We start from the raw sequence: 16,935 nt of genomic DNA on the forward strand, positions 1-16,935 counted from the left end.
GTGCTTAGCTCCTAGACCACCTGCCTGCCAGCGTTAGAGGGGAAAGAAAGACGGACACTCACCTGAGCGGGGCACGCTGTGCCATGGTGGGGCACCTGCAAGGGACACTCTCAGGGCTCCCGGGAGGCAGGACAAGGTTATGATGATATTGTTCTTATTCATACAAGTCACTCCTCCTCCAGGCTCAGAGAAGCCCAAGGCTTTGGGGGTCTCCGCTGGAGAATGGCGGAGCTGGACTTGAAGGCAGGTTCCCCAGTTCAGGGCCCACACACCCTCCTTGCTACGCTGCTCCAGGGCACCAGCTACTGTGTGGGGCCCTCTGCCCTGGCCCCTGCCCACCGACCCCTGCCTCCTGGGCCACAGACGGGTTTCCGTCCCTGGAGGAGCCAAGAACCGGGTATCTGCACAGAGCACAGTGCGGGCATTGGCATAGCTCAGAAGCCCTGGTCCCTTCCAGAGGCCCCACTGGGCAGCGCTCCTCCTGCTCCAGGACCATGTTGCCCATCACGGCTCAGCCCAATGCCACCTTCTCTGCTCCTTCTTGGCCGGCAAACCCCCCCCCCCACCCCAGGGCTTCATAAGCTTCCTCCCCCTGGCAGCCAGATCCTGCTTTCCTGCCCTGAGGTCACTTGGGCCCACACATCACCCACCTGCCCAGGTGGGAGCGCCTTCTCGACGGGACACAGACGACCCCTCATTGAGGTGGAGGAGCAAACGCCCGTTTACTGAATCTCACCTTTCTGCCCACACGTCTGGCTTGTTGATGGCTTCGAACCACACCCGGCCCATGGCAGGGACTCGGAAAGGAAATGCTGAATTGAATCGACGTATCGGGTGGGTGCTGGCGGGGAGCAGAGGCAACAGGGACCCCCATGCACCGCCAGTGAGAGCCAACTGTACAAGCTCCAAGTGCAGGGACGGGGAGTGGGGTTGGCCAGGACTCTCAAATGACAAACCCTTCTCTGCTTTGCCCCAGCAGGTACCCCCCCCCCGCCCGCCAAGAACTTGCCCCGGACAGCACCACGGGTGTGTGAAGATATGTTTGTACACCCACGGTCCCCTCAAGGCCAGCAGAGCAGCAAAGACCAGGAGCAACGCAACTGGCCAATGACCAGGGGCTGGTAAGATCCACAGGGTGGAAAAAATCGGATGAGAAAGTAAGCGGATGAGGAAGACGTATTAAATTTAGACAGTGGAGTGCAGGACAGGCTGCGGAGTACACTGCCATCGGGGGTAGAAAGGGGGGCGCACGTGTGCGGGCCTGTGTGTGACCGCTGAGAGCACGCAGGCCACCCTGGAAGGGTTCGTAAGGGACCAGGTGCACGTTTGCTGCTGGGAGGGGGCGGGCAGAAAACTCGCACCGTGCAGACTCTGTGCCTCCTGAATTTCGAACAATGAAAACGTGTGACCTGAACTAAAAATACACATTAAGTGGAGCAGGAAAGTCAGAGTGGGATTCCTTCCGGCACCTTCCACGGGTCTCCCTACAGAAACACACATACGTCCACCCCCCTTGCCTGCCTGACCCTACCCCTGCAGGGACCATTTCAGCCGGCACTTCCTCCAGGAAGCGCCCCCACCCCCCACCCCACCGACCTCCTCCCTTGCTGGTCAGGTGCCACTGTGCCCCTGGGTCCTGTGTTCTCCCTGCCACGCTCTGCTCATGCCATTCTGTCTTGGTCTCTCTGCCTCTCCAGGAGTCTGAAGGACCGGGACCTGGAGAGAGACCAGGGTGACCAAGCCCCAGCCTCTGCCCTGCCCTGGCAGGTGCTGGGGGAAACACCAGCTGCAGACGCACGGTCACACTCGGAAAGCCTGCACAGGGGCGGCCCACGCACAGGACAGCAGGGCAAAGCTGCGCTCAGCCTTTCTGCTGCTCGGCCACCCGCCAAGCTAGTCCCCTCATCTGATTTGCCTAAAAGCCCGGGGACCTGGGGGGGGCACTGTGCCTCACTGGGTTCAGGACTCCTATGCTGCAGGGCCTGGCCGGACTCCCCCAGGGAAGGCCACCATTGTCCTTTGCTGACAGCTGGTTTGACAAATCGTTTTCTGCTGCCGTGGCCGGGCTGGCCCATCTGGCTGGTCCCTAGACGTCTCAGGTCACCACAGGGGTGTCTCCGCAGCCAGATCCTGCCTGACCCTGCTCAGTCATCAGGGCGGATCTTGCACCAGGAGCATCTGATTGGCGGGGCCCTGGCTGCTTCAGGCCCCTCACCAACCTCTTCCAAGGGCTGGACCTATAGACAGCCGAGGCAAGGACAGTGCTGGAGTCTGCCACCCAGCATTACAACCCAGGCACCCAGCAACGGCCCAGTGTGAGGCAGCCCAAAGCACCCACCCCCCAGGCAGAAATTTGCAGCTCGGTCAACATGTGGTGTCTGGCTGCAGAACATGATGGATTATGGTCATCGGTCACGCTGCAAGGGCTGCCTTGGCTTCCCATAATGAATTTCCCCTGGTGCCTCTCCACCGAGGCCCAGATTCGAGCAGAGGCCACAGGGAGCTCTCAAGCAACCAGATGCCCAGCAGCCCACCGCGACAGAGTGGCCTGGGACCGGAACTGAGCCCCTCCCCCCCTCCCCATGCAGGCTGCTGGCTCAGCAGGGCTGCTCAGCGGGCTGTTTGACCCACTTCTCCCAGTTCTCACCCTCTTTGTTGTATTCCCAGTGCACAAAGCCAATGGCCTTGTCCCAACACAAGGGATGGGGGGCGGGGAGAGATCAGAACCAGCATTACTGACCAGCTTCTCGGGAAGCTGCACCGTTGGCAGTTACAGGGGTGGCTGGGTGGCTGAAGCAGCCTAAGTGCTGACAGCGGTGGTTTCCAGTGTGGGGACTCCTGGAGGGGTGACGAGGGGGCCACATGTCCTTGGGGGCGGAGACGGCATCTTCTTTATTCCTGCTTCCCAGCACGTACCCGAGGACCAGCCCCCACACTGTGCTCCCCACTGAATGTTTCAGGGACAAACAGATGGGTGGGCCCACTGCTCACTCAATGCAAGAAGACAGGATGACAGAGGTGGTGACCGTGGGCGTGACCATAGCCCTGTGGTCTCCGTGAGATGGGAGCTGTTCAGCATGCTCACGCCCACTGCACCCCACTGCACCCCACTGCTTGTCTCGTGAACCCGTCACATCCCTTCCCCCCACTGCACCACCGATAGGGACCTAAGACACTACCAGCCGGGGAAGCTGGGGGAAGGGTATGTGGGAACGCCCTGCACCTTTCATTTCAACATAAAAAAGTTACAATGCACTAATTTAAAATCTACACGTTTTGCCTACTGCCTGGGGAGCCCTCGGTTTCTGGAGCTCCTACTGCCTGGGCCCTACCCGGCAACCGCGTCCAGGAGGGAACAGAGCCGGGCAGGCAGCTGAGCTCTCCCTCGAGCCCTTCGCCAGCCCGCTCCCGAGGATGAGACGAGGTTGCTGAGGGGTGAGCCTGGGGACAGGTCTGGGCAGGTGGGGCCCAGGCTCCCCTGATTCTTTTTCTGGGTGGCCTACTCTCAGAATGGAGGCCGTCTTCTGCCACCCTGGGCCTTGAGGGAAGGAAGGGGCCCTAGCGGGGTCACTCCTCCTCCAGTGGAGTTCAGTTTCCTGCCTCAGGGCCTTAGCACATGCTGTTCCCTCTGACTGTCACACCCTTCCCCACCTCACCCATGTGCTGCTCAGCCAGCATTCCTTCCTGAAAAGCCTCCCACTCCCTGAAGCCAGCCAGAGGTGGCCCTTCCCCTCGTCACACACCGGTGACTTGTCTGCACAGGTCTGTCCCCTCGCCCTGGGAGCTCCCTGGGGCAGGGGCCAAGGTCGACTGACCTCTCTCACCCTTGGACCATGTGGCCTGGATGTCAACAAAGGCCAAATGAATGGACCGATTAGAAAGTTCTGATTGATTTTTATTGTTTTAAAATTTAAAATATATAATCACTTAAATCAAGCATTTCATTTGGTAGACAAAAATCTTTTAAAATCCGGGGGCGGATGCCAGGGACAGGGGAAGAACAAAACAGCTCCCGATGGCTGACTGTTTGGAGCTGTCCGAGGCCGCCTCCCCAGCACGCCAGCCGCTGGGCGGGACCGTTCTTCATCCCGGGGGCTGGCTGCCCTTGCACTGGGGGGCACTTAGCAGCATCCTTGGTGTCTACCCATTAGATGCCAGTAGTAGCTGTGACAACGGAAATGTCTGCAGACATTGCCAAGTTCGGTGGCTCTGCGGGGACACAATCGGGCCCAGGAGGAGCACCGCCAGGCCAGTCCCCCAGTGTGGGGTCGGTAGTGTTCCCTTCGCTGCCTGGGCGTCTGCCAAAGCTGACGCCCTCGGAATCTGCGGGGCACACACCCGTTTTTCTCTCAAGCTCCAACAGCCACGGAAACCCTGACGCCAAAGGCGAAGCCACTTGCCACTGAGCGAGGGCTTTGATTGCTACCGATTTCTTCAAGCGCTCTCTGAAGGCTCTGCTTCAAATATTTATGGAGTCCAGGAACCGGCCCCGGCGAGTGAGCGATCCTGTTCAATTTATAACTCCAGCGGTGATTTGTGGGCCCGGGAACTGCTGCGGATGCTCTGGTGCAGCTCTCTGTGCAAAGCCAGGATCCTTGCAGGGCCCTGGAGCCCAGAGGGCGGCGACGGGTCGTCGGCTCGGAGGGCAGGGTGGGACCTTCCGCCTTCTCCTTGCAGACACTGGGCAGGGAGTCCTGACGTCATGGTGGCCACGGCCGGGTACGGTCCCAGATGCGGCGTGGGCCCCGAAGGCAGAGGAAGCTGGAGGCAAGAGCAGAACGAAAGGGTCTCTGCTCCCACGTGTCCATAAGAGCCCTCTGGTCCCACACGTTATCCGAGGGACAGATGGCAACAACAGCCAGCACATATGGAGCACTTTCTGCGTCTGACACCACACACCCTCCGCCATTCACTCACCTCCTCCTGTTATGTTCGGCGAGGCCCACACCACCACCACTGAGTGGTGGGAGAGCAAATGGAGGGTGGGGTGGGGGACGGCTGTCACCCCCTATCACCCAGCAGCTGCCTGACACGACAGCTGGTGGGTGTTCCCACAGAGCACATGTCCTCTCTAAATCTTGTTCCCAGTGTCAAGAGAGTGACCCTCCCACCCAGAGGGAAGCAACATCCCCTGGGCGCCACCCCGCTACACCGCCCTGCCCTCGGTTCTCGCAAATGTGCCCTTTCACGTGGCCTCATCCAGTCCTCCCGATAGGGGAGTGTCAGGCCCATGTCACAGATGAGGAAACGGTGAACCGTTTCAAAGCCTCTAAACAGCTCGGAAGTGGCCAGCTCAGTGTGCAGGCCCCAGCGCATCCGATTTCAGCCCTCGTCTCTCTAGGTCGCAACCAGCAGCGATTGTACGGGCGTTAGCCCCTCGCGCCTGGCATCTCCCGTTTACCGAGCTCCATCCCTGCTAGTCACAGGAAGGCCCCCGGTGCTCAGCAACGAGTCCTACTCATGGTGTGACCTGTGTGTCTGAGCCTGACCAGTGACACACGCAGAATGGAGCAAACGTCCCCGGGGGCCCAGGAGGCAGTGACCCAAGAGCAGCGTTGTTTCCCGCTCAGCGCCCCTCCCGCGTCAGTGGAAGCTTCGGAGAAAGGCAGGGCAGGAGAGGAGAGGCCTGGTGATCCAGGAGCAGCCCCCCATGCCTCGCTTGGACCAGTCCCTGCCCACGGGTGCTCCCAATCCGGGGCGAGAGGCAGACGACCCACGCGTGACTGTGCTCCAGATGTGCAGCTGGAAGGTGTCGTGGAGCTCCTGGGCAGGGTGGGCAGGGTGGGCAGGGAGGGCCTCCTGGAGGGGGTGGAATCAGAGCTGGATCTGGGGCTGGGGCAGGATTCTGCTCCCTGTTAAAAGCCGAAGGTCATTCCGCCGGAATAACATGCACATAGAATGTCAGCACCAACTTAAGGCATCTGAACTCTGGCTTGCAATGCCAACGCCAGTTTAAACCATGGGAAACCACTGATGTTTGGGGGAGGGTCCAGCCCGTGGCAGCAAGCATCGATGGAGCTCCCGCGGCATGCCGGCCAGCCTTCCAGGCACGGTGTGCCTCTGTGTTCATCTAGTCTCAACTCAGAGAGGAAACAGCGTCGTCCCATCACACAGACAAAGAAACAGAGGCCCAGAGAGGTTAAGTGACCTGCCCATGGCCGCACAGCTAATAAGGAGGCAGAGCCAGGTTTTGAACCTAGGCCGCCTGGCTCCCGAGCCTGCACTAGTCCCCAGGACAGCCTGCTGCTGAGCCCGGGGACGAGGGAAGGGTCTCCGGTGGGCGAGTGACAGAATCGGGCTTATGTCACACAGGGACACACACTCAGTTCCCAAAGGTTTACCCGCCTTTTCTGGACATTTTTGTGTATTTTTAGTCTCCCCCCACCTTCCTTTTCCTTTCTCTCTCTGAGCGCACCATAAAAGAATGTGACTGAGACGTGTGACATGTTAAGTTACTGCCCTCCAAAAACGACCTGGCTTTGCTTGAGGGTCGCTAGTGCCCTGGTGCAGTGATCTAGCAAACCGGGTTTGGTAGCCACGGGAAGCTCCCGCCCAGAGCAGCCCAGACACCCAGCGTGCCATCTGGCTTTCCTGGGGCACGGGGCTCTGCTCCTCCACATCCTTTACAAGTGACCAGAGCCAAGGCTGCGGTGGCGGTGCAGTGTGGGTGGGGAGGGCGGGATGCCCGCCCGGCCCCCTGGAGAAATGGCCCCACAGCCCCCTTTCCCGCTAATTATTTTCCCAAGAAGGCCTTTTGGAAGCTTCCTTTGCTCCAAGTGCCATGTAAGGCGTGGTGGGGGCGGGGGCTCCAAACAGGCGTCCTGTCATCTAACCACAAAGGAACCAGAGCGCCCTACAGGCTCGAATGACGTCCAGGCAAGGACGGGCTCTCGCCGGTGGCATTCTCATCGGCAGAATCACCTATGAGGGAAGCTGGGCAGTGAGAGACTCGGAACTGCGAGTGGTAAGATGCTCTGTGGGTGCATCCAATTATTTAATTTATGCTCCAGCCATTTCCTCAAAAGCTTTGCTATGGGTTTCTGGCCAGTACCACCTGGAGCAGACACGTAAGCGTCTTTCCTCACATTGAACTTCAGATCGGAGCATCCAGGGGGACAGGAGGGACCTGTCCTATCTCCCCCCCACCCCCCGCAAGGACAGCCCAGCGTGACGTGGCCACATAATGACCGGGTGCCAGCCCTAGAGCAGGCTGCCCAAGTCGGGACCCCGGGCCTGCCCACTTCAGCTGCGGTCAGCTACTTCCCTCCCCTCGCCTCCTCTCCTCGGTGAAGTGGGGCGAAGGCTGAGCTCCCCGTGGTGGCCCGTAGGAATGTCGGGTACGCTAACGCGTCGCACACATAAGCATGGCACAGAGAAGCGTGCACACAGTGGGCGTGGGGGTGCCTTTCTCGTCACCCGTCTTTGCAGGTGCCGTTCCTTCGCCTAGACTGCCTTCTACCTGCCAGGGACCAGAGAGGTCAAAACTCCAGTGTCAGAGGTGACCTTCCTAGGAAAAGAGCAAAGCGGGAAAGGAGGTCTTACTATAGGCAACAAGCCCTGTGGACACGTGATTTGAAGTGAAAGTCACCAGTCAGGAAAAAAAAGCTTCGGAGGGTCAGTGACAGAAGCTGTGATTTACGGAGCACTCCCTGGTGCCAAGCATCACCTGTCTTAGGTCCCAGACACACCGGGCTCTGCTGGCCTGGTTCTGCCCTCGTGTTGGCAGGAGGTGGCTTCTCCCCCTTTTCCAGGCGACGAGAGTTAGGCACCGACACATAGGAACCTGCCCCGCCACCTGCCGCATCACAGATCAGGTCCGAACTCGAGCCTGTCAGACTCCAAGTCTCAGAATCAGTGAACTGCATTTTCTCCAAATATATATAGAGGGCCTCTCTGGCTCTGGTGAATCAGAACATTTGGGGCCGAACCTCCAACTAAGAATGACCAGGAAGGCTGGACCAGATATAACTAAATCTCTACTTAAACCATCTGAGAGCACCTAAGCCCCTGAGGACGTGGAAAAGGGGAGAGAAGCCACGAGCAGCTGGCTCAGCATGGGGGCCAAATGTCCCCAGTAGGTAAAGGCCGGGGCTGTCTGTGACGGTGGCAGCTGAGAGGTGGGGAGCCAGGCAGAGCTTCGGGGGCTCCAGGGGAGGACGCAGACAAATACAAACACTACAGGCTTTGATCCGGACCCCAGAAGGCCATGACCTAGGAATAAGAGTGCATGGGAAATGAAGCAGACCCCCCCACACCGAGACCACTGATGTGAGGACGGTCTGCATGCGGGCTGGCTGCCTGCCAGAAGCCAGTCCTCTCTGGGTGAGGACGATGTCAAGCTAAACCTCAGATGGTGTTTTTGTGTGCGGTGTCTAGCACTCACTGAAAAATAACCAGACACAACACAGGTGATTTGATCGAACACACAAATGGAAAAACAGATCACAGGAAGCGACGGGGAGAGGACACCAGGCTCTGTGGCGACGATGCTTTTCTAGTTCCTGACCCGCTGCTGACCACACGGGCGCACACCGCTCGCTGACGGTTCACGGAGCTGTACACGCTGTGCCCTTTTCTCTGTGTGCATCATACCTTCAGTTAACGGGATTATTTAAGAAATTAGGTGGCCAATGTCCTCTCACCTCCAGAGAAGCTGGTGGAGCTGTCTGTGCCGGCCACACAGCCTCGGCGAGAGGCCCGGACTCGGAGCGCACAGGCCTGGGGAAGACGCTGTCTGTTTCAGGATTTAGGAGATGTTTCTGAGCTGGAAGAGAATGTTCTCGGTCAAGGTGCAACCTGGAAGTCTATAAAATCAGCAAGTCTCTGCGCCTCGTCATAAACTTCATTCTCTTTCACCCCCGCCCTGTGATCAAGAGCCTCGGGGGCGCCTTAAACTCGCCAAGCGCCCATCCACACACCTCTGAAGGTTCTGTCAGGGTTGTGCATGTCCCAGAAAACTGCCTGCCTGCCTCACCTTCCCCTGTAGGCCCCTTCCGCACGGGGGCCACCAGCTCCGCAAACCGGCCCATCTCTGCAAACTGGCAGCACCTGCCTGGTGGGGCACACGGCAGCCTCCCAGAGAAGCAGAAAGCACATGGGGCTCAGTAACCCAGTGCACGCCCTTCTTTGAGAGGCGAGGAAGCTGAGCCCAGCGAAGGGAGGAGACTTGCACAGACCAGAGGCAGCAGCAGGGCCAGCCGAAATCATGCCCCACCCCAACTGTGAGAACAGGCCAGCTAGAGACCAAGGGCAGGCCTCTTTCCCGGTGCCAGGCCCTAGACACTCCTGACAAAGGTCGCAGTGTCCTCCTTTTGAAGATCAGAGTCTGGGGGCTTATTTAACACATACACGATCCCCCGGCAGAAAAGTGCAGGTAAGTAAGAGCCGGCAGAGCGGCTCAGTCACCTAAAGCCAACCCTGTCAACCCCTCCCCACGTTTTCACCGAGCACCTGACAGAACAGGACCCTAAACAGATCCTCAGAAGCTCACCCCACCCTCATGCAGGTGTACAGGGCACTTACACAGGAAGTTCTGTCTGGCCAGGGAGCATCTTAATATCATTGTAAATAATAAAAATAGCAGAAGAAAAAGACCACCCATGTTACCCTCTTTCTAAGAACCATTGTTTTAGTTGCTCTCCTTCCCGAAGTTGTCAATCACACAGACTCACAGGAGTCATCCGATACATTTCATTTCCCGTGTTTTTTTGATTTAGCGGCATATCGTAACTTCCGTGGTATTGCACGGTGCTGAGCAGCATCATTTGAGTGGCTGCTGTTTCGTGGGGTATGTGAGTTCATTAACAACCCTGGCGTTTCTTCCCCCCGCAGTTCGTCACTATCATAAGTGCCCCGGCGTGATGTCTGTCCCTCAAACCTTCCCGCACATAGAATCGTTTACTTAGGAGGAGCCTCTTAGAACACATCAAACAAATGGTGAACAGAGCCCCTTTAAAACGGAGCTGGAGCTGCCGGCCCAGAGGACTGTCTGGCACCACTTCACGCCTCAACACGTTGGGCTGGGCCCGGGGCAACCTCGGGCCCCAATGACATGTTTGCAAAGATAACAAGCAAGCAGTGGTTAGGGCTGCTAATCTGGTGACTACAGGGCTGAAAATTAGCAACAGGGTTTAGAATTTGTGTCACTGTGTTAGCTATCTGCACCAGTAGCAACACCTGCACACCCACCGCCTCGGTCTCCGGACGACCACCGTCTGAATCCGTGCTCTCCTGAATCTCGCTGATCTCAGCTAAATGCTGGGTGCCTCTCACTTTGGAAGGCCTTTATGTCTAGGCTAACCCGTGGAACTGCAGGCTGAGGACATGGACCATTGTTGCAGGGCATTTCCCCCTTTTCTTATCTTTTCTCTGGCGCTTGTGCACTGGGAAGGCGGCGTAAGTGGGGAAGGGAGTGAGGGAAAACGGGCTCCGTTTCCTCACCAGCCACACTTGGCCGTGGGCCTTCTCCCGCCCTGACCGCCCGGCAGAGCATCCTGCTGGCTGGGACCCGGTCTGAGCCCACGGGCTGCTCCTAGTGGACAGTCACACTGACCTCTTACAGCCGCTGTCTCCTCCGGCTGGATGTCCAGGCGGCAGCTTGTCTGGAAGAAAAGAGACCTCAGCAGTTACTCTGCACGACCTGGTGCAGAAAAAGGCTCACACAGGCGACTGGGACTCAGCAAAGCAGCGCCCCCAGCCTCCCTGCACATGGAGGACCGGCCCTGCGGCCACAAGAGGGAGCCACTCACTGGGAGTCTGCTTGCATGTGCCAGACCCTGGCTGCGGCTGTATTCCCCACAGCGCCACCTGCTGCCCGGCGCCCCCTTCTCACATGATTACAGGGGCTGCCAGGTTCAAGTCCAGGCTCTGCTTCTGCAACAACTTAACGCAGCAACCTCTGGGCTGGAAAGCCACTTACAGATGCATGCTTTGGGCAAGGCTTGTCCTCGGTTTTCTCACCAGAAGCGGGTAATAAGAGTGATAAGGGAGTAATAATAATAATAATGGCCCTGGCCAGGTGGCTCAGTTGGTTGGAATATTGTCCCATACACCAAAAGGTTGTGGGTTCGAGCCCTGGTCAGGGCACATGTCTAGGTTGTGGGTTCGAGCCCTGGTGCGGGCGTGTAGAGGAGACAGCCAATCAATGTTTCTCTCCCACATCGATGTGTCTCTCCCTTCTTTTCTCTCTAACATCAATGGAGATATTCTCAGGTGAGAAGTAAAAAAATAAAATAAAAATAATAATGTAAGGTAGTAGCTTCCTGGAGGATGACTTGTATTATCACATTACACACAGCATACAGAAAAATGCCTGTGCCTGGTAAGTGGCACGTGTGAGGGTTCCCTCCTGAGACCACAGAGCTAGATGGCGGCAGAGCCGAGATTTGAACCAGGGCTCCCTGGTGTCTGGGCCCGCCCAGTTGACAATGGCCCACGCAAGGACCAGGTTCCCACAACATGAGACATCCTCGTTCAGTCTGTACAATACCTCTGCCGGTAGGTGGTAGTATTCCCATTTTACAGGTGAGAAAACTGAGGCTCAGAGTCCTTAAGGGTCTTGTCTAAAGACGCACAGTCATCAGTCAGCCTGTTGCAGCTCTTCACCTGCTTTCTTCGTGGTGCTCACTGTGACTTGCGATGTCTGCCCACTCCTCATTTTGGCCTGTCTGGTTTGCCCCCAGCACCCTGGGGCCAGGCCTGGCTCATGGCAGTGGGTGCTCAGTATTCTGGGGGAGCCTCCCTGCCCAAGGGGAGATGTGTCCAGGCCCAGGGACACACCCTCATAGGACGTGAAAGCATCAGACTGATGATGCAGCCCCATCCCCCCCCGGGCTCCCAAACAACCCTGTCATCATAGATGTTTACCGACTGACTAATGAATAAATGAATGAATGAATGAGCCTGACTTTCCAGGTAAATCGGGGTGAGCGTGCTGACATTTTCCCATCCATCCACCCAACCTTCAGCCTGTCTATAGTTCTCTCTCTCAGAAGAAGTGACTGAATTAGTGCTCGGGTTTATACATCAGTCTCTGTGAATTTGGCCGCTGTGGGTCAGCCCTGGGACCCCAGGGAGCATTTCCGTTCCAGCTGCAGAGCCTGCAGGACTGAGGAGCGGCCACGGAGGGCAGGGCACTCACTGCCGGGTGTCCTCCCAGGCGATGCTGCCGACTGCATCCCGTGCCCTGAAACTGCTGCAGTCCAGTCCTGTCTCAGCACCGGGCACCTCAAAAACACGCTGACCGATCGCCTCAAAATTCCACCAGCTCTGAAGAGGCTGGACCCGCTCAGGCAAAGAGACCAGCGCTGGGCTAGGGGCCTGAGGCTGTGGGTCCAAGCGCCGCTCTGAGCCAGGTCTCCATGTGGCCCCACACAGGCAGCTCCCTCGGCCTCCAGGTCTCCATCTCCTCTGCCGTGTGGTGACCTGGTGTAGGGTCAGCCGACACTCTCTGGGGGCTGTGGGGCAAGGACGGGACAGAGAAGACGGGCACTGTGGAGGCTGGGCTAGGGGGCGGAGAGGGAGACACAGGCCTGCGGAAGCTGCCGAGAGCAGGAGCCCAGGAGACAGGGCCCGCAGCGTCGGCAGCTACAGGAGCTGCATCTCACCTCACAGCACCAGGAGCTGGTCTCTGAAATGGGGTTGCACACCTACATGTGGGTGTGCATGGGCCGGCTCGGCCCAGGCCCCACAGGTGCCACGTGCACACGATACCCAGGCACTGCTGTTCAGAGCCAGGCAGACCCTTCACCAGACCTGGGGCAGCGATGGCATCCATGACTCTCTGCACCACCTGCGGGCTGTGTGGCCCTGGGTGAGTCTCCCAGCCTCTCTGAACCTCAGTTGCCTCTTTCTCTGGCCATTAGGAGAAGAGATCCTTATTCTTTTCACTCACTCGCTCACTCACTCACTCGTCTGAATACCCCTGAGCAGCTTCTCTGTGACAGGCACTAGGGGGACAGCGATGGCCATGGGGTGGCTCTGGCCCCGGGGGAGAGGTGCCAGCCAAACTTCCACCCCAGGAGGGGGACGTTCCTCCCCCGTGTCACGTCAGGCGTATCTGTGTGCCACGGAGGACAGAGGGATGTGGCCAACTGTGGTCCGTGGGACTCAAATCGAACTCCCCGGGGCCAGGCTGCACTTGAACTACATCCAGAGGCTAGAGAGGAGGCTGAAGGGCAACCAGAATTTTGCCAGAGAAGCAGCAAGTGCTGAGGTCCCAAGGCACATGGGAAAGAACCTTCTGGTGAGAGGAACCATGGTGCCAGCAGGACACTGAACCCAAGTGGCTGCGTGTGTCTGTCCCCATCGCGCTGTGAGCCCTGCAGGGGAAGGACGGGCAGGTGCCCTCCCCATGCCAGCCCGGGCACAGGTGCCGGTGCGGAGCAGGGGTGCAGGGGTGCAGGGGTGCAGAGGTGCAGAGGTGCAGGGGTGCAGGGGTGCACAGGTGCCGGTGCGGAGCAGGGGTGCAGGGGTGCAGGGGTGCAGGGGTGCAGGGGCGCAGGGGTGCACAGGTGCCGGTGCGGAGCAGGGGTGCAGGGGTGCAGGGGTGCAGGGGTGCAGGGCGTGTTTCTGGCGGGGCCAGCGGGTGGAGGGAGGGAGAGAGCAGGGGCACGGGCCGGTCGTGCGCCCACAGCCCGCACGGAAGAGGGACAGCGCTGTCCACGGGACCCTACCTCCGGGAGCCCTGGCGCCAGGAAGGTGGCCGCGTACTCGGCCAGCGCCACGTCGTCCAGCATGCCACGCACCATCTCGGAGAGCAGGGGCTCGGCCGCCCCGTGTCTGCGCAGCTCCCGCAGCAGGTGCGTGAGCAGGTGGTTCCTGTCCCGACACTTCTGGACCAGGGAAGCCAGCTTGGCCTGCGGGAGCGAGGGCACAGCCAGGTGGGTCCCTGGATGCAGGTCCCCGCTCCGTACCCCTCTCCCTGCAATCCCCCTTCCCCCAGAAGCCAGAGACAGCGTGGAAACAAGCTGCCCCCCGCTGCACCCCCAGGGGCTCCCCTCGGCCTCTGGCTGCCCTCCAGATGGGTCAAGGGTGTGGGCTTCGGCTCTGCCACTGACCAGCTACATGACCAAGCTTCTCTCCAACCTTGCCTTGCTCGTGTGTACAGTGGGTATTGTTAAGGACACCGGGACAAAAGGGGACAGGATAGGTGGAGCCCTGCCACAGGCCAGGCCCTCAGAGCTACCAGCTGTTACTGCCACCAGGCACAAGTGATCTTAGGCCCGTCCCCGCAGCCCTCCATCCCCATCACAGTGACCCTCCTTCTCACCCCTCCTGTTCCAGCCACTCTGGTCCCCCCCCCAATTCCCCATCACTCCTCCGTGGCTCCTACATGTCCCAAGCCCAGAAAAGCCCGATCAGGTCTGTTCAGAGGCCAGCCTGGGTCACCTCGCTGACATTCAGGGCTTGGCGTTCTTCTGTGCCCCAGGTCCTGGCTTCCTTCTGTCCCTGCTGTTAATTTTTTTAAAGATTTTGCTTATTTATTTTTAGAGAGGGGAAGGGAGAAAAAAAGAGAGGGAGAGAAACACAAATGTGTGGTTGCCTCTCATAGTCCCCCACTAGGGACCTGGCCCTCAACCCAGCCATGTGCTCTGACTGGGAATCAAACCCACGACCCTTTAGTTCATAGGCCGGGGCTCAATCCACTGAGCCACACCAGCCAGGGCTTCCTGCTGTTGATTTTATATTTGTGGGTCTGTCTCCCACACAGCCTGGGGGCTCCTCAAGGCCAACGCTGTGTCATCACGGGGCACCGCGTGGCCCTTAGGATGAATAAATAACATGAGTGAGTGAGCCCCCACATGAAATATCTGCATATGTGTGTGGGGGGAGGTAACAGACTTGTCACCTCAAGGGTGGCCCTCCCAGTGTACTCTCCTGCTCCATCGGGGGAGAAGGTGATGACCCCTGCCCATCCCAGAGGTTCGAGGTCAAATGTCCAGGCAGTGGAGTCAGGGCACCCAGTAATGACAGGCAGGCAGGACGAGAGGACAGTGACGTGGAGGGGGGCCCCCAGACTCTGCCCCCTGGATCATACCACCCCTGAGAGCATCAGGGGCTCATCACCCAGCCGCCCTAGAGGACAACCTCTATGTGCAACTTCCCCCGAGAAAGAGGCCACTGCCGATGGCGGTGAGACAACGGAGAGACCGTGTGGCTGAGGCGAGTATCCAGCCTGTGACATCAGACAGAGCTGGGTTCAAAGCTCAGCGCCACCACGGACTGTGTGACTGTGGACAAGTCACTGCTTCTCTGTGCGCCTCAGTTTCCCCACCCGCAAAGTGTGGCTCGTGTCCCCCTTCTGATGTGTTGTTGGGGGACTTAGAACGCACCTGTGTGTGGAGTGCGTGGCCCCCCGCAGGCATTGCGCAGAGGGTGGCTGTTGTCATCACAACCCCGCACGAAACCTCCACGCCAGGCTCACTCCACCACCCCCACAGGCCGCTGGGAAACCCGGCGCTGGGAGAGATGAAGAGGCAGCCAAGGAGAAGCTGGGCCTGGGACCCCGGCTGCTGTGGCTCCTCCCGTCCAGCCTGCCCTCTTCAGCGTTGGGCCGGGCTTCGTGGACGCTGTGGTGCCGGTGCCGGGATGTTACTTTGGTCTCATGTGGGCACTTTAGAGCGCACCAGGGGTCACGGTCCTCATTTAAGCACATGGGAGGGGACAGCGTGGAGCCTCACGTTTCAGAGAGTTTCACAGTTTCCCCTGCACTTTCCCAGGATGGCGCCAGGGCGCGGGGAGCGTCAGCACAAGCTGCAAGAGCAGCCTGGCAGGAAGGACCGTCCAGCAGGGGGCACCGTCCAGCAGGAAGTACCGTCGTCCCATTCCACAGACACAAGCCCGAGGCTCAGGTGCACACAGATTCTGGGTGGGAATGCGTGGAGGGTGTGTGGCTCACATTTCAGATTGAACAGCTCGGGAGACCGAGGCCCAGACTGGACAGGACTCAGGGGTCAGTGGGGTCCAGAGGCTGAGCCCAGGCCAGCAACCCTCTCCCCCCACTCCATCCGGGGAACAGAAAGAAAGGGCAGGCTGTCCGGGTGCACCACCCAAATCCCAGTGCCAGTTTTGAAACAGATCAGGTCACCACCATCAAACCACACATCTGACCAGCAAAGATCCAAGGAAGAAAGTCCTGGGGCCAGTAACGCCATTTCTGGGAATTTTGTAAAGAAATGTATAGATTCGTGGGGAAACCTTTCTAACAAAAAGTATGCATCATGCTGTTTATCTACAGTAAAGCAAGAGAAAGAGTGAGAGGAAAGAAGGAAGGAGGGTCGGACAGACAGAAATGAACACACGGAGGGGGTGGCGGTGTGGGAACCGCAGTGTCTCCGGGTTCTCCCTGCAGTGGGGACAGCAGTGTCAGGTCGGCAAGGGCAGGACGGCCCTCTGGGGGTCGTTCCCAAGTGGGCAGAGTGGGGCCCAGAGGTGCACAGGTGGGGTCTGCCCTCGGCCATGTGCACGGTGCCTGGGATGCAAACTCTAGGCTCCTGTAGGGTTCGGGGTAACACAGTCTCTTTCGTGCTTCTGTCCAGCACCTTCACAGAACAGAGATGGGTCACACCTACAGTGGGCAAAATACTAAACTTTTTTCAAAAGAGACGTTTTACACTGATTTCACCAATGTCTTACCTTCAAAGGGGTCACCGCCAGACTTGCTTCGTGCAGCTTTTTCTGAAGTTCTTCCACCTGGAAGGGAAGGGTTTGGACAAGGCTGGGCCGTGGTTCACACAGCGCGGCGCTTCCCCAGCTGAGCAGGGCACATGGGCCCTGGCTCTTGTCCCCTCTTTGCCCTCAGGAGGTCTCAGCAGGGTCTTTCCCGTCACCTGCTCGGCAGGACCAGGGAGGACGGGTGCTCTGGGTGCCGGAGTGTGGGCCCTTTCTCTCCTGCAGCACAGACACCCGCCCGCGCCCCCATTCAGAGGCGCCAGA

At 58.8% G+C, this 16,935-nt stretch overlaps 1 protein-coding gene across 1 annotated transcript in view; it reads right to left on the reverse strand.

The window, feature by feature from the left end:
- Nucleotides 1–4,274: 4,274 nt before the first annotated feature.
- Nucleotides 4,275–16,935, reverse strand: part of CUNH4orf50 (chromosome unknown C4orf50 homolog) — a 36,602-nt gene continuing 23,941 nt past the window's right edge. Inside the window, exons 9-14 of the mRNA XM_037049909.1 lie at nucleotides 16,636–16,692; nucleotides 13,674–13,856; nucleotides 10,553–10,601; nucleotides 8,975–9,052; nucleotides 8,643–8,764; nucleotides 4,275–4,761 (exon numbers count right to left, since the gene is read on the reverse strand). Of these exons, the coding sequence (XP_036905804.1) occupies nucleotides 4,516–4,761; nucleotides 8,643–8,764; nucleotides 8,975–9,052; nucleotides 10,553–10,601; nucleotides 13,674–13,856; nucleotides 16,636–16,692 (735 nt within the window). The 3' untranslated portion in view covers nucleotides 4,275–4,515. The remainder of the gene's footprint in view (nucleotides 4,762–8,642; nucleotides 8,765–8,974; nucleotides 9,053–10,552; nucleotides 10,602–13,673; nucleotides 13,857–16,635; nucleotides 16,693–16,935) is intronic.

Source organism: Sturnira hondurensis, unplaced genomic scaffold, assembly GCF_014824575.4.
Source record: "Sturnira hondurensis isolate 20B ecotype Veracruz unplaced genomic scaffold, ASM1482457v3 Scaffold0000780, whole genome shotgun sequence".
Classification (NCBI taxonomy): Eukaryota; Metazoa; Chordata; class Mammalia; order Chiroptera; family Phyllostomidae; genus Sturnira; species Sturnira hondurensis.